Here is a 15,288-nt window from a genome sequence, read left to right as displayed (position 1 = left end):
AAAATGGTCCCCTTTGGCTTGAAGGCAAGAATTGTTTTCACCAATTAAATAAATAGCATCTTCATATCATTATATTTGGGCTTTTGTTTCTTGAACAGCTGTGTATACAATTGTAATTTTTTGTGTGTGTGTGTCTAGGTTTAATTGGGCCTGGGACAGATTTAAGAAGGAGCCAGTTATTAAACTGATGGCTTTAAAGAGGGTTTTTTTCCCCCCCTGTAATGCTCAAAACCTATTTTAGGGGTATTTTTTAGAAGGTCATGTGAATTTTCAAAGCTGTGTGAATCTATTAGGGCAGCTAGGTAGCATAGTACATAGAGTACTGGGCCTAGAGTCAGGAAGACTCCTTTTCCTGAATTCAAATCTGGCCTCAGACACTTAACAGCTATGTGACCCTGGGTAAGTCACTTAACCCTGTTTACCTCAGTTTCCTCATCTGTAAAATGAGCTGGAGAAAGAAATGGCAAACCACTCCAGTATCTTTGCCAAGAAAACCTCAAATAGGGTCACAAAGAGTTGGACATGACTGAAAAATGACTGAACAACAACAAATGCGAATTTTTTACAATAAGGCTTGACTACATATGGCATGTTTTTTTCATAAGTGTTTGAGGCTACTTATAAGGCTTTTAAAGGTACATTAACTAGACAGGTTTTGCCACATTTGTTATTGCATTAATAAATCAAACATCACTTGGGAAAAAAAGAGAAGAAATCAGAGATCACTTATCTGAGATGGACAAAGGAGGATTGAACACACACAGGGTTTTGTACATAAATATATTAAAGTCAAGGGGTTAAGTGGAAAGATAATACTGGGGAGGAAATAATTGCAAGCAAAACAAACTTTCTCATCCCGAAGGAAGGAGGAGTAATAAATGAGAGAGGAGGAACAAAAGCAAAGCACTACAAGTGAAGGAGGCACCTTACAGTGCCTCTTAGATAACTGGGGAATGGTTGAACAAACTGTGTTTAAATATAATGGAATATTGTTGTACCGTATGAAATGATGTAAGAGACACTTTTAGAGAATCCTGGGTAGCATGAACTGATGCAGAATGAAATGAGCAGACCCAAGAGAACACAATTCATGTGAGGCCAACAACGAAGTAAAAAAAACAATTTTCAAAAACTTAAAAAGTCTTATCAATGCAATGACCATGCCTCCAGAAGACTTTTGATGAAGCATGTTACTGGCCCCAGTAGAGAGATAATGGACATAAAGCTCAGAGAGAGACATACATTTCTGGACACGGCCACCATGTAAATTCATTTTGCCTGACTATACTTATTCATTCCACGGATTTTTGTTTATTTTTTGTTCCTTTTCTTGGTTAATGGGGGAAGGGAGCACTTACCAATAATGATGGGAAAAAAAAAGGCCACTGAAGCATTTTTTTTAAGTGCAAAGAAGAGAACAGAAAGGAGTTCAGAAGAAAGGAAAGTTTTGAAAGTATTATGTAGAATTTATTATATACTTTTTAAAAAAAGCAAATATTATAAAATGGAGATTCTTGGTTTCAGAAAATCCTCATTTTGTATTGTGTGTACAGAAATGCTCATTTTTAAGTTCATAATAATCTTTTTTAATTAAAGAAGATATAATCAAAGAGGCAAAACGATTTTTGGTTAAAATGTAAATTATATGGCTAGATATTTGTCAAATGTACCTGAGAATAAAATGTATTTAGTTTGGAGGAAGTGGATTCTAAGGATCCAGTACTGAGAAACAAACAATGGTATGACATTTGAGATCGTTATCAGAAATCTGAAGCAAGATGACAAAATTTTGCCAAAAAATGCTGTTGTTCAGAGACTATGGATAAGCTTTGAGAGCCATATAGAAAGGCAGAAACATGAAGCACCTTAACTGAAGGAAAATCCTGAAAGCAGGATAGAGATCCTGAATCACTCCATCAATAATCATTCAATAAACATTTATTAAGCACCTATTATATGCCAGATACTGTGCCTGTGAATATACAATAAATCACGATTTTCCTATTTTAGATACACAGAAACAGTTAGATGTAGCTGATATCCACAGCTTGATACAAAAGAAACATTAAACAAAGATTGTTCCAAAGAAAACTGTTATTTTAAAACCGTAGTATAAGAATGATAAGGCATAGCTTCCATTCCACTCAGCACGGGAGCTCCTGAAAAAGGTTCAGCTTAAAGCAGACACAGAATAGAGAAAATAAGTAATTCTGCCTAGGACTGAGAAGGATTCTTGTACAGAGAGGTGGGAAAAATGGAACCTAGAAATGGAGCTTAGAATCTCTGCTCTAGAGTTCACTGAACAGATAAGCCAGAGCTTAGAAATACTAGTAGTGAGCCTCTAATAGCAACCACCTTAGGTACAGATGTAGAAAGGTCAACAGGTCACAAAAGAATCAGTACAGAAGTCAATCTGCCAATTAACTAAATTGTGATACTGTGGGAGAAATGGCTAGCCTTTCAGCTAGATGTAGTTCACTATTGAATTACATGTTGAATTTACATGTTGCTAGGGTTTTTTAAAATGTATATGCAGTGTTATAAATGTATTGTCATTGTTGTTTAGTTGCGTCTGAATCTTTGTGACCCCATTTGGGGTTTTGTTGGCAAAGATACTGTAGTATGCCATTTCTTCCTCCAGCTCACTTTACAGATGAGGAAACTGAGGCAAACAGGGTTAAGTGACTTGCTCAAGGTCACACAGCTAATAAGTGTCTGAGATTGTTGCTATATTTAGCTATTATTATGACTGTAATAGCTAGCATTATATCATTTTTCTCCTTATTTGAATAAAAAAAATCAAAATTTATTAAGCACCTATAATGTGCCAGGTACTGTCCTAAGTGCTGCTATTTGAAGCAGCGTGACAAGTGCTGCTTTGAATTATGATATGTGTGTTGCATAGAAATATTAATATGGATATGATGCACCTCTAAATCACTTTTGGGGACTGAAAATTTTGACTGCGGGGAGAAATTTAACACTAGCTTCTCCCAAAGTATAGTCCCAAAGACTATATGTACTATTATTGCATCTTTGAGGAGCAATGGAACCTTGGAATGACTGCTTAACTGTCATTCAACTGTCAGCAGTTTAGATGTCATTTTATGAAGAGTCTGTGAGGAGATTGAGAGCTTGACTAATGTTCTGGAGAGATTAACTGTGATAGATGAAGAGAGGACAGAGGAAAAGGATTGAGAGAACTGATTTCCTGAGAGAACTGCATTTAACCCATGGAGAGAATTTTTGAGAAAAGGCTATCCTGAGAGGACTGAATGGATTTGTGTTTCCAGAATTAAGCAGAAGTTAGTAATTGCAGCAACAGTTAAAGGTGACTTTAGCTGTGACGTTTCTCACAACTGATACACTGGAAATCTTTTTTATATCTTGCTTGTTACAGTGATAATAAATAATATAGCCAATACCTTGGAGAGACAGGACAGAAACAGAGAGACAGAGACAGAAACAGAGAGAGAGAGAGAGAGAGAGAGAAACTGGTGGTGTCTCATAGCTAATTAATGAAGGAAATATTGCAATTTTATCATTTAACTTGTAAATATCAGAATATACTCCTTGATTACATTAGAAGATGGGGTAAAAAAATGAATAAGAAAAATGATCCAACAGCAGGCAAATAGAGGGGCAGTCACCCCCCCCCCACACACACACAAACACACGCTTCACATGGAGCAGCTCACCTGCTCCATATGTACAGGTTGTTTTCCCCATAGAATACAAGCTCCATGAGGACAGGGACAGCTCATCTTTCTATTTGTATCCATGGCACTTATCATAGTACTTGACACATAGCAGATGCTTAATAAATGCTTATTTAATGAATACTGAGAAGCATAAAAAAGACTTACATAAACTAATACAAAATGAAGTAAGCAGAGCCAGTAAAGCAATATATTACAATGACTACAATGTGAATGGAAAGAACAGCTAATACCAATCAATCAATCAATCAACCAAAACTAAAGAAGAAATAGGAACACACACACATACTTCTCACTTTTGAGATGAGAGACCACAGGAGTGGAACGATGACTGTAGGGCAAGATTTTTTTTTGCTGAATTTTGTTTTTCTTTCCTCTTCTTCCCCAACCTTTGTAAACTCTGATACAAGGGATGGTTATCTAGGAAGGGGAAGAGTTACAGATACAGGGGGAATATCTATAAAAATCTATTTTAAAATGCTTGTTGATTGATTGAACTCACTCTTCGTGCAGCGGTTTCTTTCTGCTTGTGATGCATTAGGTGTATTCATGGGAAAGATATAGGGGCCAGAGTTAGGAGAGTGGCGAGAGTAGCCAATCCAGAAATTGGGGGTTAACCTTGAAACATTATCGGTAAATGCTTTCAGATCATTAGGCTGGAGAGCTTTCAAGCACTGGATGGAGAGAGGAGAGTGTATGTGCACAGCCCTTACTAGTCATGTCCTCGTGCTCTTAACGTGTGTCCAGTCTTCCCTTTACACTGGGAGCTTTCCAAGGACAGAAATAATTTCGTTCAATTCGATTCAATACAACTCCACAAGTATTTAGTAAGTGCTAGACACTACATACAAAAACTAAGTGAAAGAAAAAAAACACACTTTGCTCTCAAGGAGCTTACATTCCTCCACATCCTCAGGTCATGATGTGTGCTGAGCTATAAAAGTGCAATATTAGCCACACTTGTCTTAGCACCAGGGATTGAGTATACATCTTCCTGGGAGCCAAGGCTCTTACAGGGAGTTGAGTTTGGACACTGGAAGGTTTTTACAAAGCTTGTGAGATGTTTTAAGCACCAAAGGCTTTTCTGAATCAGCCTGTAAGAAGGTGAATGAGATCAAGATTGGAGGGAGGGGAAGAGGAAAAGAAAGAAAAGGAAAGAAGGCTATAACACAGAGCTCTATAAAGCAGGCTTATGGCAGAATGGTGCCTAAAGGAGTCTCTGGGATTGGGTATTTGGCAGTCGCAGGGAAGGTTACCTCTAGATGGTGAATCTGCCACCTCCTCCAGCTACTTTCTGCCTGCCAACAACCCCTCCCAAGGCTATATTGGAGCCCTGTCCTCACTGCTCTCCTAGACCTACATATAAATATTTAATCCTATTTGTGTATTTCATTCAACATCTTCATCCTATCCACTGTTACTAGATTAACCTTTCTAAAACAGCACTGATTATTCACTAGGCAACAAGGTGCCATTGAAGATTTTTGAGCCTGGGACCAAACTCTTGGGCCAGGCATTCAAGACCCTCCCCATTTGGCTCTCGCCCTACTTTTTCAGACTTATCTCATAGTGTTCCATAATCCCTGTACTCCAGTCACAATGCTATTCCATATGCTCCATATCCCCCTTACCTGCTGAAATTCTATTCATTATTCATGGTCCAGTTTAAATTTCAAATCTTCTATGCAGCCTTCCCTGAAACCCCTGGTTGGGCATATAAATTGGTAAGGAGAATGGCTGGAGGCAATGAAACCCATCAGGAGGTTACTGAAATAGTTCAGGTGAGGGGTGAGGAGGCCTAAAGTAGGGTGGTGGCTGTGAGTGGGGACATCAATGTGCTGGAGACAGCTCAAGCGTGGCAATGTTAAATTTTCAGTGTGAGCAGGCTTGATTTACTGTTTTTTTGACTGTCTAGATTTAAGAAAGTGATAGAGAAAATGGTAATAATGCAGATTAAACTTTAAAAGAATATCTGACACACTTTTAAAGTGAAAATGTTTCTGGTAGGGGTGTGGAGGAGGAGGAGGTCCAAATGTTAAACATTCACCAGTACACACCTGCCCCTACGTCTAAGTTACTCTTCTTCCCCTAACAGCACATCAAACCAACATTAAACTTTAAAAGAATATCTGACATACTTTTAAAGTGAAAATGTATCTGGTGGGGGTGTGGAGGAGGAGGAGGTCCGAATGTTAAACATTCACCAGTACACACCTGCCCCTACGTCTAAGTTACTCTTCTTCCCCTAACAGCACATCAACCAACATTAAACTTTAAAAGAATATCTGACATACTTTTAAAGTGAAAATGTATCTGGTGGGGGTGTGGAGGAGGAGGAGGTCCGAATGTTAAACATTCACCAGTACACACCTGCCCCTACGTCTAAGTTACTCTTCTTCCCCTAACAGCACATCAAACCAACATTAAACTTTAAAAGAATATCTGACATACTTTTAAAGTGAAAATGTATCTGGTGGGGTGTGGAGGAGGAGGAGGTCCGAATGTTAAACATTCACCAGTACACACCTGCCCCTACGTCTAAGTTACTCTTCTTCCCCTAACAGCACATCAAACCAACACAGTAATTGGTGTGAATTTAAGCAAATAGAGTAAATGCTTGTTAAATTAATTTCATTCTTTTTGTTCCTATGTTCTTCCTGTAGGTGTCTTAGACTTTTGTAAATACTGTGAGGGCAGGAAGCTTGTTTACACCCATCTAGAAAGTACCCAAGTTGTCACTACTGACAATCACCTGTTTATTTTCTCTCTCTCTCTCTCTCTCTCTCTCTCTCTCCCTCAATCAAGGTTAAGTGACAACTACTTAGTGTCTAAGGCCGGATTTGAACTCAGGTCCTCCGACTCCAAGGCCTGTGCTCTATCCCCTGTGTCACCTAGCTGCCCTCAGTCATTATTAACTCTTCTGGATGTCAGCCTGGAATTCAGGATACAGATGGAGAGCAGACCAGTGTTCTGCCTACTGTTCCCTGTCTACCACCTCCTCTCTCTCACCTGTAATATTCCACATAGGTGGTCTTGTTGGCCACCTCCGTCAGCTCCATGCTGACGTCCCTCCACACAGGCAGGCCTGAGAGCTGTAGGATGATGTTGCCTGACATCTGCTGCACAAACTTCAGCGTCTGGATATAGTCTCCCCTGGCGGCAAAGATCTCACTGAGTCGGGCCAAGTGCTGCTCCAAGTTCACCTTCATTTTCAGTGTGGTGCCTGACACCTGGGGGTGGGGCAGGAAGAAGAGAGGGGTGTAAGAGAGTCTTTCAGGGTCAGATCTGACAGCTGTCAGATGCTGGAGGTATGCAAGGCAGGCAAACACTCAGGGCTCACCACCTAGGAGGAACAATTTCTTAGCCTGTATTGGTCGAAGTTAGGGGTTCTTACTTTGGGGCCCAAGGACCCCCAGGGGAATTTATACATAGATTTCAGTCTGTTAATGTAAAAAAAATTTTAATAACTATATTTCAATAAGTTGTTTCCTTTGTAATATATTTTTATCTTATGCATTTAAAACATTCTACTGACAAGGGGTCCCCCAGACTGTCAGAGGGGTCCATGACATAAAAGAGTTTAAGAACCTCTGAACTAAGTATATACAGGACCACCTCACCCATAAAATGAGAATGAGATCTCTCATGAAAGCAGTATATAAGGATATGGTAAAATAGAATTATACAAATTATTGTAATTTATCTATGTAGCTATATACTGAGAAAGGGTATTTTTTTTTTGGCATGGAAGTTATTTCTTTTCATTCAAATAAAAGTATTTAATTTTTTTTCAATTATTGCTCTGTTTTTGTTGCTTTTGCTGCTATTCTGTAAAAGCACAATTAAAGCCTCACTGAAGTGGTGTAAGAGTCAAATCTGAGGAAAAACTGAAGCTTAAATTCAAACCCATGTAGTATTACTTAAAAAAAAAAGTAACTGCGCATATTTTTAGTGCCAGAAAATTCTATTATCCATAGCCATAGGTATTCATTTTGCATTCAGTCAAGTCATGTGTTACAGTAAAGACTCAAAACCTCCTCTGGTGGTTTCTAACACATGAAGGGTGCAAATCCCCAACACATTTGTGTACAGCAATTAAACTATGCTTCAGAAATATAAGTGGCTGGTCCCATCTCTGGCAGTGGGAGTCTGGGAGAAAGAAGGTGCTCCAGGTATTCCTTCTGGGTCAGGTCACTTCACAGCTGCTCACCTTCTTACCCTTGAATACAGTAAGGGCCCTTACACTGCTCCTCCTTCAACAGCAGACTGGCAGGAGACAGACTAACCCTGCTATGTTCCACTTCCAAAAAACGTGTGTGTGTTGCGGGGAAGGGATGTAAATAGGTGGAGAAAGAAGCTTCCCAATCTGGCCTAAAACAGATTGCTATTCCCAGATCTGGCTTCTTACAAGAGAAATGAGATCCTTGATCAAAGGGGACAAAGAAAAAATTTTAAAGCCAGACTCCCCCTCCAATAGCTCTGCCCCCCCAGTTTTGTTTCTGTTTTCCTTCACTAGGAGTAGGGTGGGGATGGATTCCAGTTTTCAAATTGTTTTTATAATAATGAATCTAATGTTTAAGATTAGTTTAGTTAATGCTTAACCCCACGTTCTAACATCTTTATAATATGATCCCTATAAAAATAATCAGATTGGGCCATTAAAACTGCTGTACAGACTGAAGATGAGCAGAACTGAACTCCAAAGTCTAAAAGCAAGATGAATTTCTGTCTCCAAAGAACACCACCAGACTCACACAAGAGGAGGGGTCTATGGCTTTTAGCTCACAGGCTTCCTCTCCATCACTTCTAATTTGAAGGCTGGTGGCTATGTTCCTGTCTCCACGACTGGCGGCAACATTCATTTAGGCAAAGGCAGAAATCGTAAGTGATGACAGTGCCGCTGCTGTCCTTGATTACCAAGTGAGTGGCACATTAAGGACATGGTGTTAGCAAGGCACTTTTCAATGCAGGGGATACAAGGTTCTTCAGTCTAGGAAATCAGTCTGGGATTCTACCAAACACTTCTCTGCAGCAGGATGGTAGCCAGGCGTTTTACCCAGAAGAGCAGCTGGTTTCTCTTTCTTTCCACCAGCTTTAGACTTCTTCACCTTCTAATGTAAGTCAAAGTAAGGAGTCTGGATTTTGAAATGAAGAAATAAAGGCGTAACTGAATAGAGAAAAGTATGTCTCAATCCACATAGCTCTGCAACTTTCAGAAATTGATGAAGGTGAAAAAAAATCTTTAGAAGCAGAAACTAATAATGACATAATAAAATTGCTTAGAAAATGAGGCTAGTTATTAATAATAACAATAACTTAAATTTGTCCCGGGTGTCCCCAAAGTCTTAGTGCTTAAAAACCTTTCTCAAGTACTAGATTAATATAGCTTAAGTTTGCAAGAAGACTTTTGGGCCATCCTGTATAGAGCTTTTAAGGTTTGCAAAGTGCTTTATGTAAATCTGATCCTCACGTACCCCACCCTCACGTATTATTAAATAGTTCCATTTTGCAGGTAAGAAAAATGAGACTGATAAGTTAAATGATTTGCCCATGATCATGTCTAGTAAGTATCTGAGGAAGACTTTGAAATTAGGTCTGAGTGTGGCATCTGAATTATTATTTTTTTTAACATTGGGCCACACAATCAGAAACCCACCTGTATATAGGCCCCATGAATTTAATTAATTAATTAAATTTAACTACAGTTACAATTACTAACTGATCCAAGTCCACTGTAATTGAAGGCAGTACTCATACAGCTGTAGCAGGGAACATATAGTTAGGTCCCATTGATTTCAATGGGTCCTAACTATGACAACATAACAATTTTCCACTTGTTTCAGTGGAGGAAGCCTCTTTACATCAAAACAGATCACACCTGCAATTTGGCCTTTAAAAATCTGACTGTGAGACTCTGAGAAGTTACATGACTTGTCCATAGTCACGCAACCAGCACAGTCCCATCTGTGGTGAGATTTCACAGAATCACAGAATTTGGGAACTGGAAGGGAATCCAGGCCAAGTCGAATGCTGGCATGGAAAGATTCCCCACTTTAACATGCCCGAAAGTGGTCCTCCACTCTCTGCTTGAAGCCTACAAAGAAGGGAAACCTACAGGGCAGCTAGGTGACACAGCAGATAGAGCACCAACCCTGAAGTCAGGAGGACCTGAGTTCAAATATGACCTCAGACACTTACTAGCTGTGTGACCCTGGGCAAGTCACTTAACCACAACTGCCCCCCCAAAAAACACCCCCAAACAAAAAAGGAAACCTACCATCTCTTGCCCATTCCATTTCAAGACAGTTCTAATTTTTCTTGATAACTAATCTGAAGTTCTATCGAAAGCAATTCCCACCCAGTACTTTTAGTTTTTGCCCTCTGAGGCCAAACAGAATAAATTTAATCTCTCCTTCATATGCTAGGCCTTCAAATATTTGAAGCTCTCAAGTCCCTCCTGAATCACTTCAAGCTGAACAGCCCCAGTTCCTTCAAATAATCCTCATATGACATGTACTTAAGACCCTTCCCCATCCTGGATGCCATCCTCTGGATACTCTTTAACTTACTAGTGGACCCAGACACTTCATCTACCAGTGGCTCTCAACCTTTTGGTCTAAGGATCTATTTACACTCTTTTAAAAAAAATTATTTTTTTAAAAAACAAATTTATGATTTTTATCATTGCTTTCTTTTTAAATTTTGAGTTCCAAACTCTCTCCTCCCCCAGCCTTTCCCCATCCAGTGAGAAGGCAAACAAATGATATCAATTGTACGTATGAAATCTCACAAAATGTATTTCCATATTAGCCATATCACAAAAAAATAAAAATAAAGCAAGAAAATTATACTTCAATTTGCACTCAGAGTTCATCAGTTCTCTGGAGGTGGATAGAGTTTTTTCATCATGACTCCTTTGGAATTGTCTTGGATCATTGTATTGATCACAGCAGCCAAGTCTTTCACATTTGATCATCATCACCACATTGCTCTTTCTGTGCACAGTGATCTCCCAGTTCTTCTCATTTCACTTTGCATCAGTTCATATCGGTCTTGCCACATTTTTTTCTGAAACCATCTCCTTCGTCATTGTCACACACAAGACTCAAAAGAAACATAAAAAGGTAAACATGAAAGCCCTAAGGGACTTAATAAAGTTAAACTGTTTATATTCTTATATGTGAAGATGACATGTGTAACTGCTAAGAATTTTATCATTATTAGGGCAGTTAGAGGGAGTCTACATAAACAGAGGGCATGAATGTGATTCGGTTATGTTGAGATGCTCTCCAAAAAAGGGGGAGGGAAAGAATGGGATGAGAAAGAAGGATGCACTGAGAGTAGGGAAAAAGGAAAGTTAGAGTGAGGAAAATTTTCTCACATAAAAGGCACACAAAAATAATAGTACTCCATCACAATAAATCAGCCATTCGCCAATCGACAACCCCTTGATTACCAATTCTTTGCCACCACAAAAGTGCTGGTATAAATATTTTTGTACATATAGATCCACTTCCTTTTACTTTGATCTCTTTAGGGTATAGACCTAGTAATGGTATTGCTGGATCAAAGGGTATTATGCACAGTACTATATACCTTTTAGGCATAGTTCCAAATTGTTCTCCAGAATGTTTGGAACAGTTCACAACTCTGCCAACAGTTTATTAGTGTACCTATTTCCCCTCATCCCCTCCAGCATTTGTCATTTCTGATATGTGTAAGGTGGTACCTCAGAGTTCTTTTAATTTGCCTTTCTCTAATTAATAATAATTTAGAACATTTTTTCATATGACCATAGATAGCTTTGATTTCTTCTTCTGAAAACCGCCTGTTTGTATCCTTCGACCACTTATTGATTGGGGAATGGCTCTAATTTTAAAAAAAATTAACTTAGTTCCCTATATATTTGAGAAACAAGGCCTTTATCAAGGAAACTTGGTATAAAATTTTTTTGACACTCCTTCATTATCTATGGTAGCAAAGTGTAGTTTCCCTGATTATCTCCTTTAATTGGGTCTATTTTTGCTTTTGCTTTGTCCGAGACCATGATTGCTACTTTTGCCTTTTTTTATTTTAGCTGAAGCATAATGGATTAGGCTCCAGCCCTTTATTTTAATTCTATATGTCTTTCTGTTTCAAGTCTGTCTCTTGTAAATAACATATTGTTGGATTCTGGTTTCTAATCCATTCTGCTCTGTTTTTGTTTTATGGGTGAGCTTATCCATTCACTGTATATTTCCCCCCATCCTACTTTCTTCTGCTTTTCCTTTTCTATTTTTATCTTGTCCCTCCTCAAAAATCTGTTTTGCTTCTGATCACTGCCTGCCTTAATCCATCCTCCCTTTTCTAACTTCCCCTACCCCATATCTCTTATCCCCTTCCCCTCTTATTTCCCTCATTGATAAGATAGGAAGATAGATTTCTATACCCAACTTAGTGGGTATCAATATTATTCCCTCTTTGAACCAGCTCTGATGAATGAGGTTCAAGCACTGCCTGCCATACCCCTCCATTATAAAAGCTTATCCCTGTGTGCCTTTTATGTGAGAAAATTTTCCTCATTCTACCTCTCCCTTTTCCCTTTTCCCTACTCCCAGTGAATCCCTCTTTCTCATCCCACTCCCCCCTCCCTTTTTTTGGAGATCATCCCAACATAACCAAATCACATCCATGCCTTCTGTCTATGTAGACTCCTTCTAACTGCCCTAATGATAAAATTCGTGGCAGTTACATGTTACCACTTTTACATATAAGAATATAAACAGTTTAACTTCATTAAGTCCCTGAGGATTACTCTTTCATGTTTACCTTTTTATGATTCTTTTGAGTATTGTGAATGAATGTCAGATTTTTGATTTAGCTGTGGTCTTTTCATCAAGAATGCTTGAAAGTCCTCTATTTCATTAAATAACATTTTTTTCTCCTTGAAGCATTATATTAAGTTTTACTGGGTGAGTGATTCTTAGCTGTAATCCTAGCTCCTTTGCCCTCCAGAATATCATATTCCAAGTTCTCCACTCCTTTTACATGGAAGCTGCTAAATTGTGTGTGATCCTGAGTGTGGCTCCGTGATAATTGAACTGTTTCTTTCTGGCTCCTTGACCTGGAGCTCTGGAATTTGGCTATAATATTCCTGGGAGTTTTCATTTTGGGATCTCTTTCAGAAGGTGATTGAGGGACTCTTACTTCTATTTTATCCTCTGGATCTAAGATATCAGGGCAACTTTCCTTGATAATTTCTTGAACTATGATGTCTAGGTTCTGTTTCTGATCATTGCCTTCAGGTAGCCCAATAATTCTCGGATTCTCTTTCCTTTATTTTCCCAGCTCACTTGATTTCCCAAGGAGATATTTAATATTTTCTTTTATTTTTTTCATTCTTTTGACTTTGTTTTATTGTTTCTTGATGTCTCGTGGAATTATTAGCTTTCACTTGCCCAATCCTAATTTTTAAGGAATTATTTCCTTCATTGAACTTTTGTACATCCTTTTCCATTTGGCTTATTCTGCTTTTTAAGGAGTTCTTTTCTTCAGTGAATTTTTGTGCCACTTTACCATTAAGCCAATTCTATTTTTCAAGGTACTATTTTCTTCACTATTTTATTGTGCCTCTTTTACTAAGCGCTTAATTCTTTTTTCATAATTTCCTTGCATCACTCTCATTTCTTTTCCAAATTTTTCCTCTACCACTCTTATCTCTTTCTTTAACGCTATCAGGAATTCTTGTTGGGCATGGGCCCGATTAGCTTTTTTTTTTTTGAGACTTCAATGTAGCTGTTTTCACACTGTCACCTTCCTGTTGGTCTTTCTTGCCACCATAGTAGCTTTTTACAGTGACGTTTTTGTTGTTGTGGGTTTTTTTTGTTTGTTTGTCATTTTTTCAACTCTGTTTCTTAACTCTGACCTTTATATTAAAGTCAGTCTCTGCTCACCTGGGGGCAGGGAGGCTCTGCCTCCAGCTTTCGGGCTTTTCTTGCATTGCTGTTTTCAGAGCTAGTTCTGGGGCTCTGCAAGTTTTCAGTACTTCTAAGGTGGCGTGATATAGGGGGAGGTGTGTTTACTGTTCTCCTGCCCTTTGCTCTAGTCTTTACCTAGGAAGAACCCCTGCTCCCCTGCAGCGGCAAGTGCTGATGCTCCTCTCTGCCCTGGACTGTGACCCAGAATTGCATATGGGCAGAGCTGCCAATCAGCACCAGCTGCAGCCAGTGCCAGCATACAGTCAGTCCCCTGTAATCTCTTTCTAGGTTGTCCAACTCCCTGTCTCTGGGCTGGTCCCTACCTGTCCACAGACCTTTCCTGCTGACCTCCTAAGTTGTCTGAGGCTGGAAAAATGTCTCACTCTGACCTTTTGTTGGCTCTGATGCTCTAAAATTTGATCTGAGGAGTTATTCTGAAGTTGTTTGGAGGGGAATCTTGGGAGAGTTCAGTTGGGTTGCTGCCAGTTCTCCACCATCTTGGAGCCACCTCCTCTCTACACTCTTAAAATTTACTGAGAACCACAACAAGCTTTTGTTTATATTGGTCATGTCTATTGATATTAATTGCATTAGAAATTAAAATTGATAAAATTTTAGAAATATTTATTTCTTAATTCATTTAAAAAGAACAATACGTTAACATGAATAACATTTTAATGAGAAATATATTTACAAGACAAAAAAATTAATGGAAAGAATGGCATTGTTTTACATATTTTTGCAAACCTCTTTAATATCTTAATTAACAAAAGACAGCTAGATGCATATCTGTTTTCGCAATCAATATATTTCAATGTTGCTTTGGTTTAAGTATAAGAAGAAAATCTGGCCTCCCACAGATATGTAGTTAGAAAAGAGAGTATTTTAATAGGCAAATAATGCCTTAGTATTAATATGAAAATAATTTCAAACTCATGCAACCTCTGGAAGAGTCTTGTAACCCCCAGGGGGTCTGCAGACCATATTTTGGGAACCATTATATTATATCATGCTGTCTCTTATATGTATTAGATACATGGACAAAAATTTTTCTGATAAAAATATTATGCAGGTCAGACAGCAGTCAAGCAGGCTTCATTTGGCCCATGGGGGCCTAGTTTGGATGCCAAGAAACTAGTCAAGGTCCATGTACCAAAAGCTGTATCTAATGAGTTTGGGGGAATTAAAAAAAAAATTCCCTTAGCTTCTGTTTTGAAAACAAGTAATTTTGCAATCTATTTGATATTGTGAAGGATACTGAAAAGGAAACCTAAGAACTTTGCTTGTTTTATTATATTGCTGATGGTATCTTTTCTTCTCAGGGTTTTTCCTCCCCTCACAAACTGGGAAGAGCGGGACCTAGAGGCTTTGCCCAGGCCCTGAACATCCTAATCACCTGCCTCCTCTCATCCACTGATACTTGGTCTGGGCTCATTCCCTACTTGCTAACAAATTCCCAGGCCTTCTTATACCCCCAAACACTATGTTACTGCCAAAGAGCTAAACCCTGCCTCTCCAAACCCTGTTGCCACCTCTCTCATCCGATGAACCTACTCCCACAGATATACCCTACGTGCCCACTCCTTACACTATATTCTACGCTCCCCCCAACC

At 38.8% G+C, this 15,288-nt stretch overlaps 1 protein-coding gene across 2 annotated transcripts in view; it reads right to left on the bottom strand.

The window, feature by feature from the left end:
• The window catches only part of TTYH2 (tweety family member 2), a 90,588-nt gene that overhangs the window by 43,140 nt on the left and 32,160 nt on the right, over window positions 1-15,288 (bottom strand). The window contains exon 4 of one of the 2 annotated variants that reach the window (XM_021002519.1): window positions 6,729-6,949. The exons of the other annotated variant lie outside the window; for it this stretch is intronic. Within the exon in view, the coding sequence (XP_020858178.1) occupies window positions 6,729-6,949 (221 nt within the window). The remainder of the gene's footprint in view (window positions 1-6,728; window positions 6,950-15,288) is intronic. 2 annotated transcript variants of the gene reach the window in all.

Source organism: Phascolarctos cinereus, unplaced genomic scaffold (genome assembly GCF_003287225.1).
Source record: "Phascolarctos cinereus isolate Bilbo 61053 unplaced genomic scaffold, phaCin_HiC Scaffold_5;HRSCAF=322, whole genome shotgun sequence".
Taxonomy (NCBI): Eukaryota; Metazoa; Chordata; class Mammalia; order Diprotodontia; family Phascolarctidae; genus Phascolarctos; species Phascolarctos cinereus.
This window is presented reverse-complemented; position numbering and strand designations above follow the sequence as displayed.